The 25,718-nt window shown below is 37.4% G+C and overlaps 2 protein-coding genes across 8 annotated transcripts in view; one reads left to right on the plus strand and one right to left on the minus strand.

Moving 5' to 3' along the window:
- The window catches only part of LOC128891681 (uncharacterized), a 66,197-nt gene extending 52,948 nt beyond the window's left edge, over positions 1 to 13,249 (plus strand). The window contains exons 2-4 of the mRNA XM_054151371.1: positions 5,906 to 6,393; positions 9,034 to 9,906; positions 11,158 to 13,249. Coding sequence (XP_054007346.1) covers positions 5,906 to 6,393; positions 9,034 to 9,906; positions 11,158 to 11,899 — 2,103 coding nt within the window. The 3' untranslated portion in view covers positions 11,900 to 13,249. The remainder of the gene's footprint in view (positions 1 to 5,905; positions 6,394 to 9,033; positions 9,907 to 11,157) is intronic.
- The window catches only part of LOC128891697 (uncharacterized), an 88,069-nt gene that overhangs the window by 53,241 nt on the left and 9,110 nt on the right, over positions 1 to 25,718 (minus strand). For 2 of the 7 annotated variants that reach the window (XM_054151415.1, XM_054151416.1), the window contains 3 exons: positions 23,622 to 23,687; positions 23,435 to 23,527; positions 22,627 to 22,941 (listed from right to left, as the gene is read on the minus strand). The exons of 1 other annotated variant lie outside the window; for it this stretch is intronic. In XM_054151415.1, the coding sequence (XP_054007390.1) occupies positions 22,888 to 22,941; positions 23,435 to 23,527; positions 23,622 to 23,687 (213 nt within the window). In that variant the 3' untranslated portion in view covers positions 22,627 to 22,887. Of the gene's footprint in view, positions 1 to 22,626; positions 22,942 to 23,434; positions 23,528 to 23,621; positions 23,688 to 25,718 lie in introns of those variants that run through there. 4 more of the 7 variants (XM_054151413.1, XM_054151412.1, XM_054151410.1 and 1 more) reach the window with 2 other exon arrangements.

The raw sequence follows: 25,718 nt of genomic DNA on the forward strand, positions 1-25,718 counted from the left end.
GTGTGTGTGTGTGTGTGTGTGTGTGTGTGTGTGTGTGTGTGTGTGTGAGAGAGAGAGAGAGAGAGAGAGAGAGAGAGAGAGAGAGAGAGAGAGACCTGAGCTGTAAACGGGAAAGCATGTGTCGATTTTGGAGCGAGATTTGTCCATATACTGTAGAACTCCAATAAATCTATAAACTTACATTGCCTATCTAAGAAAATCCACAACAATATACTTTGGTTAGCCACCCCTGGTATAGACAGAGGCGATTCTCAGGGCATCTATTGTACTTGGGTGTATCTCCGTTCCGAAAATATTAATTACTAGCTGTATCCCGCGGTTTCACCCGCGTGGAATACTATTTATTTTATGTCGTTCGCATTCGACCGCGTATTCCTTTGTGAATCAGTAAATAACCATCTTCTGTTTTCCGTAACTCAGATGTTTCGATAGATATTTCCGATAGCTGTGTTTCACTCGCGTGGAATACAAACGTTGCAACCTCTTTCTACCCCCTTAAGGGTTGAATTTCGAAATATCCTTTCTTATTCCATGTATATGTACATCATAAAGGAAACCTCTGTGCAAAATTTCAGCTTCCTAGGTTCGAGGGTTTAGCCTTGACGTTGATTGTAATCAATCAGGGCTTCATTCTTATATTATATAGATTTCGTTCGATTATATATAGACAATTGGTTCCTCTAAGTGTTTCTTTAGATCAGTCATATATGTAATACTATGTACTATATGGCTAACTGAGAGAGAGAGGTCCCGTTTCAACATGACGGTTAGGGAATATACCTTTCTCTCTTTCTAAATGTACTCTGAATGATATGCACATGCGTCAAACTGATCGCCTCTGCCAATAGGAAAATCGATTACGAGGTATAGCTCACACTTTCAGCAATTATAACCTGTTACTGCTTCGAAACAAAAAGATGATTCCCTTATAGACATGTTCCACTAAACGTTAATAAGACCGATAATAAAATATGTGACTTGGCAAGGAAATTGAAATCAAAATTAAATGCGAAAGTAATTCCGATCATTGCTTTAGATGAGTAATAAAATTATAATAGCTATGGGGAAGGATTACACCTATTTCAATAATCGTAAATTATTGAAATAGCCGAGTCCCGACCCAAGCCAAAAGGGTACCCTTTGAGGTGTATTAGGAAGAAAGGATCGCGGACAAATATTATTGTTGTATTGTGTGTCAGGTACGATGTACGATTGATTACGGTTCTCGCACCGAATCGGTCGGCGACCGACTATTGGTAAGATACATAAGCAGGGCTTGTTAACACCATGGCTTATTACGGTTCTCCTAGAAACAGTTTGCAATTATTTTCGACTCGGGTAAAATGTATCGGTTTCGTCACGTATACGTGGCCGATGTTTCTCAAAACCCGTAACAACTTTCTCCTCGATAAAGGAAAACTTTGAACAAATCTTGAACTCGCTCATCTTCTTCTTCGTTTCTCGCGAAACAAAAATTTCGATTGTTTCTCGATTCGCCTAGAGGTTTCGAAAGTCGAATCTAATATCTAGATTGGAAGAGGCTCTTAACCGAAGGTATTCCCAAAGGAGCAGTCCTTGTCCTGTGCCGCGCTGTTACGTATCATCGATCGCCGCCCCGCGCCGAGACGAAAACGTTGTTCGAGCAACAACAACGACGCGAGTTAAGCGATCGGACAGGAATAGTTAATTTGCCGATGCGCGTTACGTAAATCGGAGGAGATTCGAGAATTTCGACGCAAGTTGTATCGAGCGTCAGTCGTTAACTGTTTCTGATAATGATTAGTCCCGTAGCTGGCTGTGATCGGTACGGATAATCGCAACCTAAGCCGGTCTTGCGCTCCGGTTATGTCATCCGTATGAACGTATTTCAAACGCATTTACTTCTTGTTCAATTTCATTAGTAAACAACTCACTGAGACGAACGAGTAAGGTTTTGCGTAACTCGTATTATACGCCACGTTTACATTTCTATCACTTTCGAATAAAATATCGCTATAGTTTTCGATTATTACCGTACCGGTCTCGGCTGATCGTTTCCGAACTTTCGTTTCGATCGGATACGCTCGTTTTAACGCGACAACGGCGAACCGTGCGTTCGTATACCGAACCTATCGATACCAGAGAATCGAGTAATTTGGAGGAATCGTGGTAGGCGTGCATGATTTCAGCGAACGAACGAACAAACGGACGATATACCTACGTGCCAATGAGGGTAGCCTTCGCCACGTATCGCGGCAGGAACGACAATAAACGCAGATTACCGGACAGCGTCGACACTTTCACCCTGACCTAACGGTATAATTACCCTAATCGGAAGGTACGAGTGAAGCTTCGTTTGATTAAAACAGCCCCCATTGCCGTGTCTCTTGTGCATTGTTCTTTCTAACCGACTTCGAAAAGGAGGAGGTTACTCAATTCGACATGTATATTTCGTTTTTCTCATCCTTTTCGCGTATCGTTCAATGCGCCGTGGTTACATACTATACTACAGTTACGTACAATACAATACAGTATAGAACTTCGACCATATACAAGGTGTCTACAACAAATTTCCAACAAAAAATTACTCTTAGACATTTTCTTTGTGTCGCATTATTCTCGAGTATTTTAACTTTTAATATTTTTTCTGGGTTTTGGACTTGACACTCTTTAAACGGCCATAACTCCACTAAATTACAGTGGAAACTTAAAAATCAGTACACCATTCGAAAAAGCGCTAAATTTCCGAACTTCCTGATGCCAAAGCAAAATTTATTACGTAGATTTAACAAGTGAAAAATTAAGTTGAACTTTACATTATGAAAATTTCAAAAAATTTGACTTTTTCTCTATCCGTTTTTCGGTTTTAAATACATTGTTGTTTGGCGGGCACTCCTCGGGAACAACTTCCTCGAAGTCTCAGCTTTTGAATGGTATTGTCAACAAAAATTGTGGGTTGATATTTTAGGGAGAAAATGACGTTTAAATTCAGAAAAGCGTGGGTTTTTAGGTGAAAATCGATATTTTTCAACAAAAATCGACTTGTCACTTTAAAATTAACTTGACATCGGGTTTGATGTATTCTTTAGTCACACTTCCGAGCCTCCTCAATTAGGAAGAAAACTGATTTTTTGACACCTCCAGCCTCTCCTAGCCGTGTGTAAAGCCTGAGTGCGAGGTGAATAATAATTGTCTTTGAACATGTCCGTAGTATTTTCGTTTTTAGAGACTATTTAATTAAAATTAACCTCGGTGTACCGATAAATGATATGGAGATTGGAACACGATCGATTTCACACAGCAAACAATCGATGTTTTCGGCGCAGGAGAACTGATAAGTTTTGATTTATGAGGCGGGCATTTTGAACACTTTTCTGCATTTGAACGTAATTTTCTCCCAAAAATACCACCGTACATTTTTTTTTTTGACAATACGGTTCAAAAGCTGAGACTTCGAGGAAGTTTTTCCCGAAGAGTGCCCGCCAAACAACTATGTCTTTGAAACCGAAAAACGAATACAGAAAACGTCAAATTATATTTAATTTTCACAATGTAAAGTTTGACCTAATTTTTCACTTGTTAAATAAATTTTGCTTTGGCATCAGGGCGATGAAAAATTTAACGCTTTTTCGAGTGGTGTACTGATTTTCAAGTTTGCGTTGTAATTTGATGGAGTTATGGCCGTTTAAAGAGTGTCAAGTCGAAAACGCAAAAAACATATTAAAAGTGAAAATACTCGAGAATAAGGCGACACAAAGAAAATATCTAGGAGTAATTTTATGTTGAAAATTTGTTGTACAATTGACACCCTGCGCATGTCCGAACTTATACGTAGACACCCTGTATACTTATACATATAGACACGGCTTCAGATAAATGGTTTGAAGCAAAGATAAAATCATCTATGCGACGTCACTGAAGGACAAAGTAACGATAAAAAACTTCGTCGTTGAGTCTGTAGTATATGTATATATTTTGCTTTCTAAATAATGCTTATCATAACGTATTTTGGAAATTGTAATTTTGAAATGTTACATTTAAATTATAATATTATTTCCTTATAACTTTTTTCAGTGTAAAAAATAGCAAGAACGATACCCAGATGACAAAAGCAATATTATTTATTTATAATTATTTGTTACAAAGTAAAGTAGGTTGAATGATCTAGAAATATTATTCTTGTCACGTCACAGGAGGAAATCTTTTCCCGTTATCTTTGCTTCATTTCGATTGCGCTCATCAATATCCTAAAAAACTGTTGTGTGAAATTGTAGTTTCTGAACTTCTCTTTTTATAATCAATGATATTTTACATATTCTCGGAATTCTCTAAGATAGATATAGTCCAAACAACATTTACTAGTTAATATAATTTGTGAAATTAACAAAAAAAAAATGGGAAAAGTGGGTAAAAGTATAGAAGCAATAACTATATTGTATTTGTACGATTCTTACGACGAACCATCTACAGTAGAATTTGTAACGTAAACACATTAGTTTATTTCTCCGTACGAATTAGAAAACATCAAATTTCCAGTAAAGTACTTTTAAAAATGGCTCTAATAGAGGAATTGAAGAAGATCCCACTTCGAATAACTAATAATTTAGTTAATTTAATACTTAGAAAAGTTGCAATAATTATAAAATCAAAAGGAAATGCCACGAAGGAAGTATTACATACTTGTAAATTAATATACTTATAATTTAATTCTTTTTTGTTAATTTCGTAACTTACATAAATAGCTATTTTTTTTGTACTCTATTCTAGAGATTTCCGAGAATATGTAGAATGTCATTGTTTAGAAAAAAATAAGTTAATAAATTACAATTGTACATAGTTTGTAAAATGTATGTAATGTATGTATATGGTCGAAGGTATAGAGTATATTGTGGCATGCTGCGGCATTGTGCCGATGCCGTGTCATACGTCGTCGACTCGCATCACTTGGTTCGTCTTTCATATCACAATTATTGTGCCCAAGAGATGGATCGACTAATCGATCGATTAATTTTACAAATTTCATTACAAAATTACTTTATTTTTTTTACAAATGTATCGATTAATTTTATAAATTTCATTATAACGCCATCATTTGCCAAGATTCCAATACTTGGATTTTTAATAACTAACTACTAGTTCCTAATTATCGCGTGTTACAAGCAAAAATACAGAATGTCTGAAAAATGTTGGAGTTCCTTCAAAGCGGATAAATATTACTTTATTGTGTGTCGCGGTCGTTACCGTCTAACGTCTACCGTGCCAGGTAAAGTCGTATTCGGAAATCGGCCCAAACCGCCTGATTTCGGTTTCGGTTTCGGACCTCGAGAACAAGGAAAGCCACGTGAAATTAACATTCGCAAACCAAAGCCATCCCCACCCTCGGTAAACATCGACGAACGAAAGGGGAGGAATAGGCACCCTCAGCGTTTCGACAGGTACAAGAAGGCCCGGTTTTGGTATCAACCACCATTTAACATCGAGATCGCGAACCATCGGCATCGCGTAGTCGAGGAGACGGTGTATCGAGAATTAGCGAATACTTTGGCCGTTAACGCGTTAAATATTTTCAAACGGTGAACAGTGTGCAGAGTGAACGGTGAATTTTGCATCGAAAGTTTTCGAGAAGAATCGATCGGCACGGAAATAATTGAAAAGTTGTTTGCGAAAAGCTTCGTGAGAATTGAACGTGTCCTCGATTCGAACAGAACGAACGGGAGGAAAATGAACAACTTGTTGCAACGTTTGCTCCCGAAAAAGAAGAGCAACGAAGGGGTTGGTAATACATAGTTTACCTCGGTAGTCGTGCCTCGAAGCTTACTAAAGATTCGGCTACTCGATGTAAAAGAGAAGAGAAGAGAAGAGGGAAACCAAGGTGTCCCGTTAAACATGTAAATTCGTTTCAAAAATTTGTATTCGTATGTTGCAGCTGAACGCGGATAACGAGTCCAAGATAGAGCCGGATGAAACGGTGGCGGAAATGTCAGGGTTTTCCAGAAGAAATTGGATCGGGAAGCTCGGGAATTATTCACCGTGCAAACACCAAGTTTCGAGTAGCCCCTCGAGGATGAACGCGACAAGAGCCCTAGAGAAGGGTAGTCTTGGCGACAACTGTGAGCCTCGAAACGGGACTCTGACTTGTCGCGAAAGTTACGGATCGTCCGAAACCCCTCAAGAGATGCCAGACCTGGAGAGCATTATACGCGAGTTCGAGATGGGCTTTCTGTCGCCGACGAAAGAAGAAGATCCCGATGCCGATGCCACCAAGCGAAGCAACTTCGTTAAGAAGATCGTTGCAGCGTTCGAGGTCAAGTACAAGACTTACAACGATCTCAAGGTAGCCCGAGAAGCCACGGAGAACCAAGGGCGAGAGGACATGAAACGGGGGTCCGTAACGATGAAAGTGGTTAAACGGAGGTATGAGATTTTATTTAAATTTTACCGGTTAACGATTTCCCAAGAAATTTGTTCTGTACAGTAAAGTCTCCACAAATGCAGAAAGTCGGGACTGAAGTAGTGCGTTTATGGTAGATTTCGTTCATTCATTTATTTCAAGTGCGTAACTTATTATAGAAAGTTATTGGACTACTGCTTACTTATTACTAGCTTATTTTCATTCTTCTTATCATATTACATGACTCCTGCATTGTGTTAATACTGTTTGCAGTATCTTTTACTTCTCATCTACAGTGGGTGTAAAAAGTATTCGTACACTAGTCAATTTCCAAAAAGACTATGTAAAATTGTATTTTATTAACTTATTTTTTATAAACAATGACATTCTACATATTCTCGGAAATCTCCAGAATAGATAGATTACAAAAAAATAGCTATTTATATGAGTTGCGAAATTAACAAAAACAAATAATTAATCGATAGAAATATTGAAGCAATAAGTATTCGCACAACTGTTTAATTTTTAAAACTTCATTTCAAAAAAGAACGAAATTTACATTAATTTACAAGTATATAATACTTCTTTCGTGGAATTTCCATTTGATTTTATAATTATTGTAACTTTTCTAAGCGTTAAATTAACTAAATGTTAGTTATTCCAAGTGGGATCTTCTTCAATTCCTCTATTAGAGTCATTTTTAAAAGTACTTTCCTGGAAATTTGATATTTTCTAATTCGTACGGAGCAATAAACTAATGTGTTTCGTTACAAACTCTACTGTAAATGGTTCGTCGTAAGAATCGTACAAATACAATATAGTTATTGCTTCTATACTTTTACCCACTTTTCCCATTTTTTTTTGTTAATTTCACAAGTCATATTAACTAGTAAATGTTGTTTGGACTATATTTATCTTAGAGAATTCCGAAAATATGTAAAATATCATTGATTATAAAAAGAGAAGTTCAGAAACTACAATTTCACACAACAGTTTTTTAGGAAATTGATGGGCGCAATCGAAATGAAGCAAAGATAACGGGAAAAGATTTCCTCCTGTGACGTGACAAGAATAATATTTCTAGATCATTCAACCAACTTTACTTTGTAACCAATAATTATAAATAAATAATATTGCTTTTGTCATCTGGGTATCGTTGTTACTATTTTTTACACTGAAAAAAGTTATAAGGAAATAATATTATAATTTAAATGTAACATTTCAAAATTACAATTTCCAAAATACGTTATGATAAGCATTATTTAGAAAGCAAAATATATACATATACTACAGACTCAACGACGAAGTTTTCTATCGTTACTTTGTCCTCCAGTGACGTCGCATAGATGATTTTATCTTTGCTTCAAACCATTTATCTGAAGCCGCATAACTTTTCGCATTTTTTTGTTAATTTCATAAATTATATTAAGTAGCAAATGTTGTTTGGACGATATCTATCTTAGAGACTTCCAAGAATCTGTAAAATATCATTGATTATAAAAAAAGAAGTTAAGAAACTACAATTTCACACAACAGTTTTTTGAGAAATTGATCGGTGTACAAATACATTCTACACCCACTGTATTTGGGCCCGCTGGTCCCCCTTTAGCTCGGGTACCTCGGGGTTGCTAAGCCCGTACTGTAGCTATAAACACCGCTACAGTCCCTGAGGACTATGGTAGACTTTGTACATTCTCTGATGTTTGCCAAGAACAGTGAGTAAAGAAGAGTACGGAGTGAAAACATCAGGGTAAATGTCGGTGAGACATTGTAATGCAACGGTATTTTGTTTGAAAACTTCCACCATCATATTCCTGACATTTTCTTGATTAAAATGAGACCAAATACGACATAATTCGGATGATATGTACCATGCATTTTTTTTTTTTTAATTACTGTTCTACGATACATGATACGTAATAAGTTGTTACAAGGAAATATGTTGCGAATTACGTCGCGTTTGGGCTAATTTTAATCTGGAAAATGTCAGGAATACGATGGTAAATGTTTTACAACAAAAAAGTTTCACCGTTACATTAAATTGTCTCACCGACATACCCTCTTGTTTTCGCTCCGTCCTCTTCTTTATTCGCTGTCATTCTCCATATTCGAAGCTCGTCAGCAAACATCAGAGAATATACGATTCATGTACTTAAATACTGCTCGGCGATCGAACTCCTAGATTCCTCCAAGGGGCATACCTCCCAGTAGTGAGGATGGTTTCTGTGCATTTATGGAGACTTTACTGTATTTGGAAATTTCATTACACGCGTGTAGTCGCAAAAAAAGAAGTACAGTAGATTCTCTATAATTCGCTGAAACTCGGTAGCGAAAACGACGAATTGATATAAAAACACCAAACATGATATGTTGTAACTTGAAACATGATATAATTTCGTGCATATTTGTTTATTTTTAAAATGTTATAACCTGTTTAGTTTAGCTCGTAAAATACGCAAATATGCACTAAATTATGCCGTGTTTAGTATCATTATTTACATTAAAGGAAAGAGTTATAGAAAATCTACTTTATTATCGTTAAGCTCGTCTAGCCCAACTTTCTTGTCCATCCCTTGTCTTCACTGTATCGTGTGGTATCGATTTACACATGCCAATAATAAAAATCTATTATTCACTATTCTTCCGTTCCTTAATCTGTATAGATCTGCGATCTTTGGCAGCCTTTCGAGCAACAGTTACGAGGAGTCGAAAGAAAATGGAAAGGCCCCGACAGGAAAGTTTGGAATCGTTTGGACGCCTTCGAATAATAATTCCGAAGACTCGAAGGGGGAAGGGAAGCCCCTCGAGATCGCCGACAACAAGGTCGGAGATGGCGTCGATGTTTTAGAGGAAACGATAAATGGCGAGAAAAGTTGTATGCTCTCGAGTCCAGGAGCCAAGTCCGAAGATTCCAGGAGCTTCAGGACATCGAGTTCGCATTTTGATCCGATATCTTTCAGCGACACGAGAATAATAGATTCGATGGACCTCGACGCGACTATTCCGGTTCCGGATGAGGGGATATTTGTCGAGGTGAACGGTTTTCGGAAGACAAGCACGATGATCGCGGAGTTGCCGCCAACGGAAACTGTTAAAAACGAGACTCGGCAGGTGTCGTTTGCCGACAAAACGCCGAAAATTGTCGGGGCGTTTTTGAAGAAGCCTATCGAGGTCGAAGACACGTCCATCGATTGGATACCAATCACCGGAAAGCGACTGCCTCGCAAGAGGTCCTTGAAGAAGCTACTTGCCTCGTTTACCGGTAAGAAGTTGTCGGAGAAAAAGGGCAAGTTGTACTCCTCGGAGAAGAATCTGAACGAGGAGCAGCGCGAACTCCACGATTCCGGATACGACGAGAGGTCCTGCTCCTCGTCTTCCTTGACATCTCTAATTTCCATTACGGAGGTTCTGTTGCATCAGGAGAACAGCTACGTCGAACCGGAAAGGAGAACCACCTTGAGTACATTCCGGTCCAGGAATTCGTTGAACGAGGACGAGGACGAAACGTTCCACAACTCGACGATCTCTACCACGCGGTAAGTTTTCCTTTTACAGTAAAGTCTCCATAAATGCTAAAACTCGGGACTGAAGTGGTGCATTCATGGTAGTGTTCGTACATTCTCTGATTTTTGGGCAGGAAGAATAAAGATAGAGAACGGAGCGAAAACCCCAGGGTATATCGGTGAGACAATGTAATGCAACGATGAAACTTTCTTGTTGTAAAACTTTTAGCATCATATTCCTGATATTTCTCTGATTAAAATGAGACCAAACACGACATAATTCGGACGATATTTAACATGCATCTTTTTTTAGTTAGTGTTCTACGATATATGATACATAATAAGTTGTTACAAGTAAATATGTTGCGAATTGCGTCGTGTTTGGTCTCATTTTAATCGGAAAAATTTCAGGAATATAATGGTAAAAATTTCACCATTTTACGACGTAAAAATACATTGCCGCTTGATTGGCATTGATCGCTGGTCCAACACGGAATAGAGTAATTATTAGACTGCGGATCTTTATGCATTTATAGGAAATTCAAATGTGCAGGAACCTACGAAACGCAAACAATATACAAGAATATAAAATAGATTGACAGTAAAGTTTATGTTATAATATTTGCAGAATAAAATAAATTCCTATTTAGGTTCAATTTTTCTAAGCACGTTCGCGAAGATTTTATTTTGCATAAAGATTCGTAGCCGAGTAATTATGAACAGTACCCTCCGATTAATGTCCCACTTTTATCTATTTTTATAAACACGACATAATTCGGACAATATTTACCATGCATTGTTTGTTTAGTTAGTGTTCTACGATATATGATACATAATAAGTTGTTACAATTAAATATAGTGCGAATTACGTCATGTTTGGTTTCATTTTAATCAGGAAAATGTCAGGAACATGATGGTAAAACTTTTACAACAAAAAAGTTTCACCAATTGTCTTACCGACATACTCTGTTTTCGCTCCGTCCTCTTCCTTATTCGCTGTCCTTCTCTACGTTCGAAACTCGTCGGCAAACATAAGATAATATACGATCATGTAAACACTGCTCGGCGATCGAACTCCTAGACCTCCCGAGGTGTATATCCCCCAGTGGTTCAAGTGCATTTATGGGGGAGAAATTTGTGCATTTGTGGAGACTTTACTGTATTTCACCAAAATTACTTTCTCGATGTTTAGAAGCAAACGAATTGACGGGAATACCGAATATTTTATTGTATCGTATATATATTATATTGTATTGTATATATTATATTGTATAAATGTTACAGGGGACCGGGCGGAAAGAAGCTGCTCCTAACCGAGGTACCGCGCGAAGAACTGAAGCTAGATCTCGGACCAGCCTACCCTCAACCTTCGAAAATCCTGACCATGTCTCTGGATCGGAAGCCGATTGGCAAAAAAGGTTCCAGCCCAGCTCCTGCGCGCTTCCGTCTTCCCAAAATACCAAAGCATCCGTGCCACGCGAGTATACCCAAACATCCGTTCGTTTCCGTGACAAAAATGGACGTGGTTCGAAATCCTTGCGTTTCGGAATCATCTGTGATCGTCAAAAACGACCTGTACGAGGTGGAGTTCCGCAGAAGCAGCGTGGATCTTAACTCGGTGGCTGACTCCTGTCGCAGCTCTTCCTCTACAGGCAGCAGTTACGACATCCCGAGAACGTTCCTCTCGAAATCTGAAACAGAAATCGCGAAAGCTTGCCGCGCTTTGACGAGCAGAGATAGCGCGGAGACGGTGTACGATGTTCCAAGAGCAGCCTGCGATTACCAAAGGCCAATATCCAGCGTTTACGAAGACGCGGTTTCGTTGAAGAGGAGAAGCTTCGACACGATGAATTCGGGATGGATCTGTCCTGAATTTCGCGGTCTTCCCAATTACACGGATAGCCCGCGCCGATACGCCACCATCGACTCGAGAATCGGTAGGATTTACCACGGTGGAGACCTGCAGAATCCTAACGATCCTATCTACGACTTACCCATCACAAACAAGAACATAGCTTCCTTCTAAACACTGCGAAAAATTTTGCGAATGCGCGTACGTGCTCTACTTCCTGTTACTCGATCCGTAAACGTTCAACATTTGGATAGATGCTTTAATTTATGTTTAAGGTATAGGGTTATAGAGGCTACCGACGCGATCGATCGTTCGATTCAACGACTTTTTATTCGTTTAACCCGAGACGTTACTTTACTCTCTGTTCGAAATTTTAACCTTTGCCTAATCAACAACTTTCTTACAATGTGACTTATCCTTTATTCGTTATGAGAAACTCGATATCAAGAGAAGAATTTGGTAAATTTTCGCTTCGATTTACGCGACGCGACAATCGAGTCTTCGACTGTATATGTGGTATGATTCGCACGAAGAAAATTGTACAAATATTTTAAAAAATTGATATAGTACTCGCGATACTTGTTAGTATAACTTTGGAGTTTTTTAGGGTTTGGCTGTAATAGGAGAGCGAGCAGTATCTCATCCTGGTTTTAATCTTACGCTTGCGAAAGCTGCATGGATTTTGCGTTTTTGCGCCGCGTAGTCTCGTATATTTCGCGAGAAATATTTTACGAGATCTTTCGACGCGACCAATGAGACAGGGTTCTCTTTTATTGGCGAAAGTAAAAGTTCCTCGAACTTGCCGTAAAATTGGTGAAAGCGTGTATGTGTAGTCTTCCCATTTCCGATGGAAATGTTTGTACGAAAGACTCTTCCGTATAGTGGTATAGATTCATAATTTGTCCAATTTGTTTTCGCTTCGAAAACAATCGAGGAGAACGAAACTTTGAAACGACGCGCAGTCTCGTATATTTCCGTAAAGAAATATTCACGAAAGACTCGAAGCAAGCGTTGAAATGGTACGCGTACCTTGTGATCCCGCAACGTATCGTCCCTACGTATACGCGGCATGTACTACCTGTATGTACATTCCTGTATGTACATTCCTGTATTTTAAGAGTTAGGTATATCGTCGATGTAATTGTGAATACGTTACAATAGATTCGTGACTGCCAATTAAGTATCGCATAGGTATGGCTGTTTTACTTGTACATATGTACCACGACGTATTATATTGTACATATGTGTACAAACGTACACGCTCGTGTTGGACTTTTTAAATAAATATTCTTACAACGTTGGAAAATTGTGTTATTCGTGCAGAGTCGTAGCGAGGAAATTTAGGAAGGAAGGCTTCCCTATAATGCAGATAATTTCAGATCACTCCATAACTTAAAGTGTCCGATATGTACTAATTTGAATATGTTCAAAACTACCCTAAAGTCTTAAGGCTTTTGTGGCACATGTAATTTGACTTTTTTAATAGTTTTTTATTCAGAAATATAGCACTATCCTTACACAGTTTGACTTTGTTGGGATTTCAGAACCACTGTGCGCCATTTGCCCCCACCTGCTCCCCTATCGCTACGCCCTCTGTATTCGTGTATCTTTCTTACAGCGAAAGAGGACTAGTTAACGTTAACGTCTATAGTAAAGTCTCCATAAATGCACAAATATCTCTACCATAGTGGAAACGATTAAGCTTTTACGGCATCAACCTACAGATCTGCCAAAACACTTTCGTGTTTAAGCCGTGTGCATCGCTGTACTGGCGTGCGGAGAGGAAATTCATTGGTTTCTTCTAGTGGAAGATTTGGTATAATGTCTATTCTGTGTTTAAATTTGGCTCGAGTCGAGCGTCGAACGTAGAAAAGAACAGAGAAATGGGAAGAGGTCTGAAAGAATAGACGTGACGCATAGCGTAACCCTTTTTCGTCAGACTTTTGCGTCACACTTTAGCGTCACACTTTTTACCAATACACCCCCGGTCAACATATAAAACACTTTCGCGTTAAAAAAAATTGCATGTTAAATATCGTCCGAATTATGTCGTGTTTGGTCTCATTTTAATTAGAAAAATGTCAGAAATGTGATGGTAAAAGTTTTACAACAACAAAATTTCACCGTTGCATTACATTGTCTCACCGACATTTACCCTGATGTTTTCGCTCTGTCCTTTTCCTTTATTCGCTATCCTTCTCTCGACGCTTGTTGAGAGGTCGAAGCTTGTCGGCAAACATCAGAGAATGTACGAACTCTACCATAAATGCACCAGTTCAGTCCCGAGTTTGTCGTGCATTTATGGAGACTCTACTGTACCTAGAACCATCTATATCATTTTAATCGAACGACTAATTAACGAATTACAGGTAAATCGGTAAAATCGAGTTGCGACGAATGAGAGAAAAAGTTGCTGCTGGAATATTGACTAAAATTCAACATGTCATTTTACTATGTAACAAATTTATTGTGTATTCCAAATCTGAGAAATATGTTCAAGATGCAAAAAAAAACTAACGAGGTATACAGAATTTTAAAGGTCTGAGAGTGTTTTACTCGTGTATTTTAATAGTGTTCTCGATCACCATTTTCACTAACTTCGTCAATGATTATTTGCTCTTAAAATTGTTCTCCTAAAATGCTTTTAAAATGTACGAACTCTACCATAAATGCACCAGTTCAGTCCCGAGTTCGTCGTGCATTTATGGAGACTCAACTGTTCTCGTAACCCGTTGTAACGAATTACAGGTAAATCGGTAAAATCGTGTCGCGACGAATGAGAGAAAACGTTGCTGTTGGAATATTTATTGAACAGCAACATTTCATTTTACTACAAAAATAAATGTACCGAGAATATATGTATTAGGTTGTCCCAAAAATTTCTTTCGGGACTTGCTGTCTTGCGTGGCAGTGTTTGTTTAAATAGACAACCTTATCTCTTTGAAGTTGACGTTACAAGAGTAATCGAGCAAAATGGACGGTATACAACTCACGATCAGTAACGTAATATAAAATATAAAATGTTGTGCATGTATTACTTACTAAATGTGCATGTATTACTTGCTAATGAAACGAAAGAAACTTTTAGGACAACCTAATGCAACGTTATATCTGTCGCTGCAGAATAACGAAAGAGAAGGTTTTCGTTTAGGCTATGGGCTACCCTCTCAAGTTCGTAAAAGGACCCTTCCTGTAGTTTACTAAAGACTAAACAGATTTGCTAAAACTACGCTGTATACAGCTAGAAATTCTTTCTACGATTTTTTCTTTTGACGTTCATCGGTCTGTCTCGTGCAGCTCCTCGTTGAGAAAAGATCACATTTTGCTCGTGACGATTTAGTGAATGAAGCTACAGTTAACCTATAAATTCAGTATTTTATTATTCACTTATACCCCATTTCCAATCGTCGCGGATTGGTGGATTTCGCGAGAAGCGATACCCGCAGGCAATCCTCGTCCTTAATTCGGAGATGGAAAACGACACGGAAAATCCAGGTTTACGCGTTATGAAAGTAAATGTTTGGTGGCCGTGTTCGTGGAGCAGCGCAATGGAGAAATTGTGTGCGCGGCGGAAGGTAAACTGACGCAAAGCTCGTTTGCACCGGGACATGGTACCGTGTGACGTGGGTAAGGAGCGTGGGTTGTAACGGGTAGCCATTAGCGAACCGCCGGTGCTGGATGCACCATGCACCATGCACCTACTGCGCCAGGAATGCACGCGTAGGTTGATTCCGTGGGTGTTGATGTCAAGGGCGATGAATACTCGAGGTCGCCGTCGGCGTCGATGCTAAAAAAGTCTGTTCCCAAGAAACCGACTACGAATTGGACGAATCCAAGTCCGAGTATCCGTTAAATTCTATTTTCAAAGTTTTCGATGTCAAAGTATCCCTTTGAAACTATTTATCCGTAAAATTTCATCGATTCTTAAACGGAAATTACCCGTGGACCGTTGACGGAGATAAAAATCGATACGTTTACCCCGGACAGTAGGCACATTTTTTATTGGAAATTCGAGATGGAAATCTCGACTAGAAGCGAAGGTAAACGTATCGCTAATTAACTTTTTAAAAGCTCTCGAATAACTCGAGATACGACGTAAAAAATACATTGCCGCTTGATTGGCATTGTCCGCTGGTCCAACACGATATAGAGTAATTATGAACAGGGCCGTCTGCTCGAATAAGGATAAATAAGCGACCACAGCAATTGTTTATCGTTTCTCTTCGAAGCAATTTCTAGATTAGTAAGGATCCTGCTACCCACGTAGATTATACAACGTATAGACAATATCTCGAGACGAATACAACCCGATACCTGCGCCGAAAATCATTTCATGATCGTGAACCGTTGCACAGCGGGATATTTAACCAATCTAGCTGGCAAAAAGTGGAGTTTTTGAAGTTTATAATACTTAAAAAGTAATGTCTTCTGGTAATGTCAAACAAATTTAGCGATCAAAAACAACCCATTTCGTAACTCTAACAACCGGGCCTTAAGTGCAAGTCACTCGTATCTGAATGTGTTTTTCACGTAAGCATCATGCTTTCTTAAAATTGTATTTGCTGTATTTCAGAAGAGAACATTTTTGTTTGTGCGAATATTTGACCATAATGAATTATGGATTGTGTTAGCTATTAAGCTAGCTGGTAAGTATCTATTAATTTAACCGTTTTATTTTTTATTTGTGTCTTTTAATTTATATAAAAGACACTTTAAAAATAGCCTTTTCACTCTTACTTTGATTTTAATTTTAAACAACAAGAAGAAGTTTAGTCTACTTCAGGGCTCGTCCCGGCAATTATTTTATCTCAGACATAAAACTTTGTGTTTGTACTAACTTATTATGTAAAAAACAGCCGCGAAAAAGCGCGATTTTTTTAAAAAATTGGCCCAATTATAAACTAGTGTAAAGTAACAGAAGGTAATGTGGCCATTTCACCAATCTAGTTGGCCAAACTAAGGAGTTTACAGATTTGCATGAAATTTCGTATACAAGAATTTTTGGAATTGCTGATTACAAATCTGATATAAACAAGTTTCATGCTATAGTTTATTTAATTTTCAATAAAGTCTAATTTCTCAATAAAACTTGATATTGCTTCTGAATCGTATCGAATTCATCCACAGACGATAATCTGCAGCTGTTGGATGAAAATGAAGTTTCGTCTAATGAAGACTGGTGACTCATTTACAGACATTAATATATATGTACATTTTTTAATTTTTTAATGCCTAAATATATATGTCTTTGTTTTTTATTAAATTTAAATTTATGTTGAGTTCTTGTTTTTTTTTAATATCAGATTTGTAATCTACTATTCCAAAAATCCTTGTATACGAAATTTCATATAAATCTGGGGACTGCTTTTCACACTGTGCGTTGGCGATGCCATTCGAGTATCGTACGCCAAATAAAGTACACGTGGCTTTAATTAACGCAATTTAGTTTTACTTTCCTTTGCGTTCCCTCCTGATTCCGTTACAATTTCGAAACTTAATCAAATCTCAATCAACACACTAGAAGATGGTTTAACCTAGCTAACGATAAGTTTAATTTGTTTCGTATCGATCGATTCGTTATTATCCAAGATAATTGTTTTCCAGCCAAGTGTCGCGAATACAATACGAAACTCTGCGATTATTCCCATCGAACAAACGAGTTCGCTGCACCGCGTCGATGTTTCCGCGAAATTTATCGGATCGTTTTCCTCTGGCCTGATCGATCGTATTAATTCCAAGTAATTTACGAGCGACGGCAAACGTTAATTCAGCCGTAACGAGTTCGTTACTTTCCCGCTGGATTGGCGTTATACAGTATAATGTAGCGAGGGTATAGGGTAGCTCGAAATCCGAAATCCCTGGGAAATTAAGATTTATGGAAGCGACACCCTCCTGGAAGACAACACGCGTTTACCAAATCATCCAAATCTTTACATCAGTCTCTCTCTCTCTGCCTCTTTTAATCGTAAAAAAAAGATTCTTCCAACTTATACGCAACGCGATCGCTACTAATTTCGCTATGTGTTTCTTTCGAATTTTCACGGTTTGTCGATTAATTGAAATGAATAGCGAATACCGTTCGGGTATGTATATGTGTAAGACACGAACGAAGGAGGTACTGTCGTATGCCAACATAATCTTTGTATTTCCTCTAGTTAAGATAACTCTGCCTTCTTCTCATCCTCCGTCAAACTACAGCAGCAAACAATTCAAATTCCTTCCTTCGATAACTGATGATTTCATCCTCACTACTCATCCCGAACCTCGACCTCGCTACCTCTCCTCTGCCGACCACTAAATTTAAGATAATTCCTATGGTTCCTTTTTCTATCTTTTCCGAACCTATAAAGTCCACTAAGAACCTACAAGTCCCACTACTTTTCCCTTTGAACAAGAGAATTCTCCAAACCGTCTCGACACGAGGATCTATAGCCAGTACACTGTCCGAAATTTCCATAAAGCCACCAATATTTTTTGACGAATTTTTTAAAAACATTATTAACTTTACTACTTTTTTCTCATCTACAATTATATGTAATTGATACTAACCATAAATCTACGAGTATCTGCTCGGAAATGTTTACCTTTCGGGTGCGTTTACATTTTTTACTGTACGAAGTGAAATATAAGTGCGAAATATCTATAAGGCCACTTACAAGGGAACATATCCATCTGTCCGTCTCCGATTTTGATAAAACTTGGTGGGTACATTAACCAGGTGAAAATAAGGGATACGTATTTTTTATAGCTGCCCAATCACAAGTTTAGGGATTGAAATCACCTCTTGAAGTTTCAGCATACTGCAATGCATAGAAATATAATTAACATTATTATTGTTAATTTTAAATCGTGGAATTTTTAATAGATATTTATCTCATACTAATGTATAGACCCGTATGTCTATACATTATGCACTTCACGGCCGCTCGGTGGATTCGCGCGGCCTGCGTACAATATTATAAGAAAATTTACAAAACTGTAGGAGGCAAATGTATCGTATTATATATCAATGAATTCGGAAAGAAATTTCCGTTCAGTTTTGTCGTTATATAAATTTTTGTATCTCTTAAAATAATGTAACCAAAATTTTTTTTGTTATGAACAGATTACATTTTACAAAATCTGTGACCACTTTTTGTTTTACCTCATGAAACCATGAAACTTTTCCCTAAGAAGATTTCTTATATCTATTGTAGTTTTCGAGATAGCATTTTTCTGCTGAAACTTCAAGGGGTAATTTCAACCCCTAAACTTGCGATTGGGCAGCTATAAAAGAATACGTATCCCTTATTTTCATCTGGTTAATGTACCCATCAAGTTTCATCAAAATCGGAGACGGACAGTTGGATATGTTTCTTTGTTAGTTTGTGCTTAGATTCTGAGTAAATAAGCCCAGGTATGCACAATAAAGGGAGTGAAACACCAATAAAAAAGTAAGTAATATTTTATATTTTAATTTCTTACTAGTAAAATGCTTAGGACAATTGTTAACCAGTGAAGAAAAAATTATCCATTGATGCTTATAGGGATATGGGATGTTCTAATCGCATAATTGTAAATAATTACGTGAATTTAGGAAAAAATTATAGCAAAACCATCCCAAAGGGAGAAATCAAAAACTGACTAAGAGACAGCATTCATTATTAATAAGATCTACATCAAGAGAATTGAAAAGTGCAGCACAACTTCGCGTTGAATTAAATTTGCCAGTAACTACAAGACGCATACAACAAATTTTAAAAAATTCCAAACGATTCCATTGGACAAAAATGGTGCAGAACACAGCACTCAAAACCGAACACAAACAGGCTCGTCTTAATATTGCAAAAACACACGTGTTCTGGTTCAAAGAATGGGAATTTGTTATTTTTTCTGATGAAAAGAAATTCAATTTAAACGGGCCGGATGGTTTTAAATATTGCTGGCCTGATTTAAGGAAAGAAAAAGACATAACAACGAGTCGCAACTTTGGTGGTGGTACATTAATGATCTGGGCTACATTTAAAGCTGACGCCAAGACACCAATCTGTTGCATTACTTCTAAAATGAAATCTGAAAAATATACAGAATTATTAGACACAATTTTAATACCATTTATTAAAGATACGCAATATGCGATGGACACAATAACTTCATTTATCAACACGATAACGCTGCCATTCATACATCAAATTACACGAAGCAGTGGTTAGCTGAAAAAAATATCACGATTTTGACATGGCCAGCTTGTTTCCCAGATTTAAACCCAATAGAAAATCTTTGGGGGATACTCGCGAGGAAAGTTTATGGCAATTGTAAGCAATACAGTACTGTTAATGAATTATGGAATTATGAACGAACCATGGGCAATTATTCAAGAAGGCGCACTTCAGAGTTTGATTTCGTCAATGTTCCATCGTATTTTCGAAGTTATTCGAAGAAATGGCAGTTCTACTAATTATTAATGAAGAAATAAAAAAGATCTTACTGTTAATTTTGAACCTACTTATTTAAAAAATATATGGCTTTATAGAAATTTCGCAGTATATTTTGTATAAAATTATATATTTACGTTTATTTCTTCAAATAAATATTATTTCTATTATTTCAATCTACATATATGTGTTTTTAATACGCCTAAAATGAAATCATACTCAACTTTATCATAAATACAGAATAATTATAAGATATTACCAAAAAACGTGATGGCTTTATGGAAATTTCGGGCACTGTACCACGCGAATACCTTTGTTAACTTTGTTTAATTTCGCTCGACGTGGTACTTGTTAAATAATAATAAAGTAACGAATCCAACGGAATACAACAGTACGTAATCGGGAAAATGTGTGGAAAAGCCGGGGATTCCCCGTTTCTCGCGTATACCAATGCGATATCGCAACGGGTTGTCGGAATTAATTACGAATCGTCGAGGGCAAACCGAAGAATCGAGAAAGGAGCGAAAAGGTGACCGTACCGTGGACGTTTCAATGCAATCAAGCACGGGACATTCCAAGATGACTTTAATGGGCCAATAAAGTGACGCGTCCGAGGAAGAATTCGCATACATCGGTCTTGGGTAGGTAGGGTTGGCGCGGTGTCGCCTCGCATCGCATCGCGTCCTGTCCCGTCGAAGAAAAGAAGGTCGACCGAGCGAGAAAAGGAGCAATTTTCCAGGTTGATGGCCTAGAAAATTGTTGCAACGTGTTCCAGTTGACGTTGCGAAAACTTTTTTTATTTTTCCTCTTGTCGCCTTTTAATTTATTCCGTCCGTTTCTTTTTGTTTTCCTTCACAGTTTACTACAAATTAGAACTCTTCCTATTTACGGAGAAACTCGCAAGTTTAACTCGATTCACGGGATTTCTGTCGAGAAATCTTTCGATACGATTCGATACGAGTTCCAAAGGTACGCGGTCAAACGTAAAGCTACCTATACGTACTTTGATACTCTGTGACAAATCTCTCTCGTAAAGTCAAGCCTGATTCAGGTGTCCTTCTTTGCTGGATACCTGGACACGATGACAATTGGCCAGTGTCGCGTCGCGTCCCATATCATGTCGTAAAATATTTTACGAATCGACAGCGATTCCGCGTTCAAGTATAAATAAAGCTTTCTCAGCGAGTCTTTGCTTGAGGGGGGAAATAGATTTAAAACTACATTTTTTTAGTGATTTGCATGCATTTTTTTTAGCGAAAAAGGAATGAATACAATTTAATGCAACTTTGAGAACATTTTATACATATATTCAAGTAAATATCGTAATTTCTTGGAAGTATTTCCTCGGAAAGTATGGAAGGTACGCCACCCTTCGGAGGTCACCATTAAACGTTGTTGTTTTACGTACATTCTGGAGGCCACAGTTTTCATCCGAAACCAATAGGGATTTAAATTTACTTTGAAGGCATGTCTTTCTTCTATAAGAATCTACATTCAGAGTAATATCGTTGTGTAAAGTATCTTTTCATTGCAAAAAACGTTACACAAAAATGGCAAACAATTATGCTCTTTCGTTTGAACACCTCTAAAAATGGAATATTTAATTTTTTAGGAGGAATTTAGGTTCATGTAGAAGAAAGACATGTCTTTAAAGTAAATTTAAATCCCAATTAATTTCAGATGAAAAACGTGATCTCTAGAATGTTTTCATCTGAAACAAATAGGGATTTAAATTTACTTTGAAGGCATGTCTTTCTTCTTAAGAATCTACATTCAGAGTAATACCATTGTTTAAAGTATCTTTTCATTGCAAAAAACGTTACACAAAAATGACAAACAATTATGCTCTTTCGTTTGAACATCTCTAAAAAAATTTAATTTTTTAGGAGGAATTTAGGTTCATGTAGAAGAAAGACATGTCTTTAAAGTAAATTTAAATCCCCATTGATTTCAGATGAAAAACGTGATCTCTAGAATGTACGTAAAACAACAACGTTTGATGGTAACCTCCAAAGGGTGACTTCTGATACATTCCATATTTTCCGAGGAAATACCTCCAAGAAATTAGAATATTTACTTGAATATATGTACAAAATGTTCTCAAAGTTTCATTAAATTATATACAGTCCTTTCTAGCTAAAAAAAATTCATGCAAATCACTAAAAAAGTATAGTTCTAAATCTATGTACCCCCTTAAAGAACAGTTAACGAGCTTTTATCTCGGAGACATGCGTGCAGTACGTACGCAACATTGGCATCGATCAGTGGTAAATTCCAATGACGTTGAACGTGTACGTCAAATCGTGACTGGCCAGTCGGTCGGATGTTCGACTCGTTCGATAAACGACAACGATATTCTAGAGGAAAAATCGGTAGCCAATTATATTTACTCGTCGATAGGTAATTCGCGTGAAATTCCATAATCGCGCGAGGAGTTTGTCTCTCCTCGTGTAACCATTCCGATGATCGCGTTGCGGGCTTCGATTCCTTCGAGCGAGGACCTTTTGTCGCTAACGCGCGCAATTTCTATGCAAATGCGGATCGACTGGGACGCGCAAAATTCTGGACGCGGTACTTACCAGAGAAAAAGTGGTTTCGAGGAAGATACGGTTGGTCGAACATGGCGCGATTGTTCGGAATAAATGTTTGGTGAAAAATGCGTCTCGTGATCGTGGATCGAATGAATTTTATTGAACCTCTCGGACGGCTTCGCTCGCCTTGTTTCGTTTGCTGGCGCAGCTGGAACGTTCAAGCTGGAAACTGTAGAAGGATGACCAGGTATGTCGACAGCACTCCGACGATCTGAAAGCAAAAATCCGAATCCCGCTACCTCTGACCCATAGTATTTCTATTTATACCATACACGGATTCGTTCAGGTTCTATACGACTTAAATATGTTCGTTTCGAGGTGAACTGTTGCACGGTTCAGATTAGATCTAACGTTAGATCTAACGTTCGTAACCTTGAGATTTCTGGTCACTGTGCGCCATTCGAAACGAGCTATTAGATAGTCGGGTCGGTTCGGACGTAAGCTACGCAAGTAAGAGTTTAGCTAGGGAGTCAGAGAGAGTGTTAAATGGGACGTCGAGGGATTTCGTTTGAAATGTAAAGCTCGTTATTGCGTTTCAACTCCGGTATCGCGGGTCTATCAAAGGAACTCGTTTTGTTGGTGAACCCAAAACGAGGAATCGAACGAAAATGAAACGACTGCGACGCGACGGGGACGATTTTTCTCCGGATTAGTTGGCTAATTAAACTCTGTTTCTCCGCGAAGAAGATACGAAATGCGTTTACCGAACACAGGAGTGGCAAATTGATGTCGAAAAGTCCACCGGCGTTGAAACGGAGACGTCTGTTCAAAAAATGCAGCGAGGTGCGAACGCTGTCCTGTAACAAACGACAACATTGGGATACGTTAGTCGAAGAAAGGATAGATAAATACAAGTTTTAAATAATTTGATCGGAAACTCGTGGTTCTCACGTCGTGAGGAAATCTCTTGATCACTCTAGCGTCCCACTCGAGTACAATGGCGCCCATGGAGTTAGCCTGGAATACGATAGGACGATGATTACTTGTCGATAGCCTCGAGCAGCAAAAATGTTACAGTACTGTCCCGAAATAAGCCACTCGGTCGGAACGGTGAGTTGCTTGTTTCGAGGTAGGTATGCTATTCGGTTTGACTTTGTTCCCGAGTTCCGAGTTCCCGAGCATGACGAGGGGGAACTCGTAGATAAAACAGGGGGTTCGGTATAGCGGCAAACTATAAAGTGATCGCTCGAGAACAGGTGTTATTCTTTGGAAAAGTATAGAACGTGACATGATTTCTCATTTTAGCACTCGTAAAACCGAATTCTTTTCGGACCTCTCACTCGGCGGGCGACTTCAAACAAAAAGGTGGGGACAGCGAGTTGCTTATTTCGAGGCGGAAAACAGTTGCTTATTTTGAGACAATACTGTACATGTACTGTGCGTTCACACAACAAGTTGGAGAGGCAAACTCGTTTTCGTTCTCACTCTGTCTCTCTCTCTCTCTCTCTCCTGCTACCATGCGCTATGTCGTTATTAGAGATGGCGTGAAAAATCACTAACAATGATCTTTCACGGTGATCACACAATCAGGATCGCAGTCGTGATTAAACTTCAATCACGACCGTGATATGGAAGATGGCATTTAAGAAGCGGTTCATGTTAATTGTTATCGTTAGTTATTCGAGGAACTACAAATAGGTCAAATTAAAATTTTATTAAAATTATGTTAACATTGCTTTTAGACCATATTATTAGGTACCGGAAAAAGTTCGTGCGGTTTATTCGTTAATTGTAACCAGGGTTTTAATAATAATCAATTACAATTTTTTAATTAAATAATTGATTTAAACAAATTTAATTCAATCAACTTAATTAATAAATAGTTTGACTAAATGTAATTAAAAATTATTTAATTAAAGTTGAATTAAGCAGACTTAATCAAAAGTCGTTTAATTGACGATTGATATGAGCGAATTTAATCGAAGATATTTAATTGACGATTGATATGAGCAAATTTAATCGACGATATTTAATGGACGATTTGTTTATATCTTCAATGTTAAAAGAGATTTATATAAAATTCAATTAATTATATAAGTATATAAGTATATAAGTATATAAGTATATAAGTATATAAGTATATAAGTATATAAGTATATAAGTATATAAGTATATAAGTATATAAGTATATAAGTATATAAGTATATAAGTATATAAGTATAAGTATAAGTATAAGTTTATATCTTCAATGTTAAAAGAGGTTTATATAAAATTCAATTAATTATATAAGTAACACATATAAATAAACATATATATAAACCAATTTGTAGCGACAAATGCAATATACTAAATACTATTAACCTCATCAAAATGAGTTGCTTGTATATATAATAATGTATTTGTTAAGGTAATTCTATGAATAAATAATTTATAATGTAAATATATAAAGGGCATAACCCTTTCTGTACGAGCGCCGGATATATCTGGCATCCATCTAATAACCTTATACATGTATGTGTTACTTATACAATTAATTAAATTTTATATAAATGTCTTTTAACATTGAAGATGTAAACAAATCGTCAATTAAATAGCTTGAATTAATTCTGCTTAAAGTAATCGTGAATTAAATGGCTTTGAATTAATTCTGCTTAAATCAATCGTCAATTAAATGGCTTTGAATTAATTCTGCTTAAAGTAATCGTCAATTAAATATCTTCGATTAAATTTGCTCGTATCAATCGTCAATTAAACGACTTTCGATTAATCCTGCTTAATTCAATTTTAATTAAATAATTTTTAATTACATTGTTTGTAATTAGTTGTCAATTAAAGACGGAAATTAATTTTAAAAGTAATTAATTACTCGCAACCCTGATTGTAACTATACCGGTATATCGATTTTCGTGTGATAATTGGCAACTGTAAGACATGAGTTTGGTTTCATTTTAAAGCTTGATCTTTGTAATTGGTATGCATGCTCTGTGAAGTTCAATTGTTTCGTTGTTGTGTAGCTATAGGAACAGTAAACATGGACGGCAAAAGAGT

The sequence above is a fragment of the Hylaeus anthracinus genome, unplaced genomic scaffold (genome assembly GCF_026225885.1).
Source record: "Hylaeus anthracinus isolate JK02 unplaced genomic scaffold, UHH_iyHylAnth1.0_haploid 12002, whole genome shotgun sequence".
Classification (NCBI taxonomy): Eukaryota; Metazoa; Arthropoda; class Insecta; order Hymenoptera; family Colletidae; genus Hylaeus; species Hylaeus anthracinus.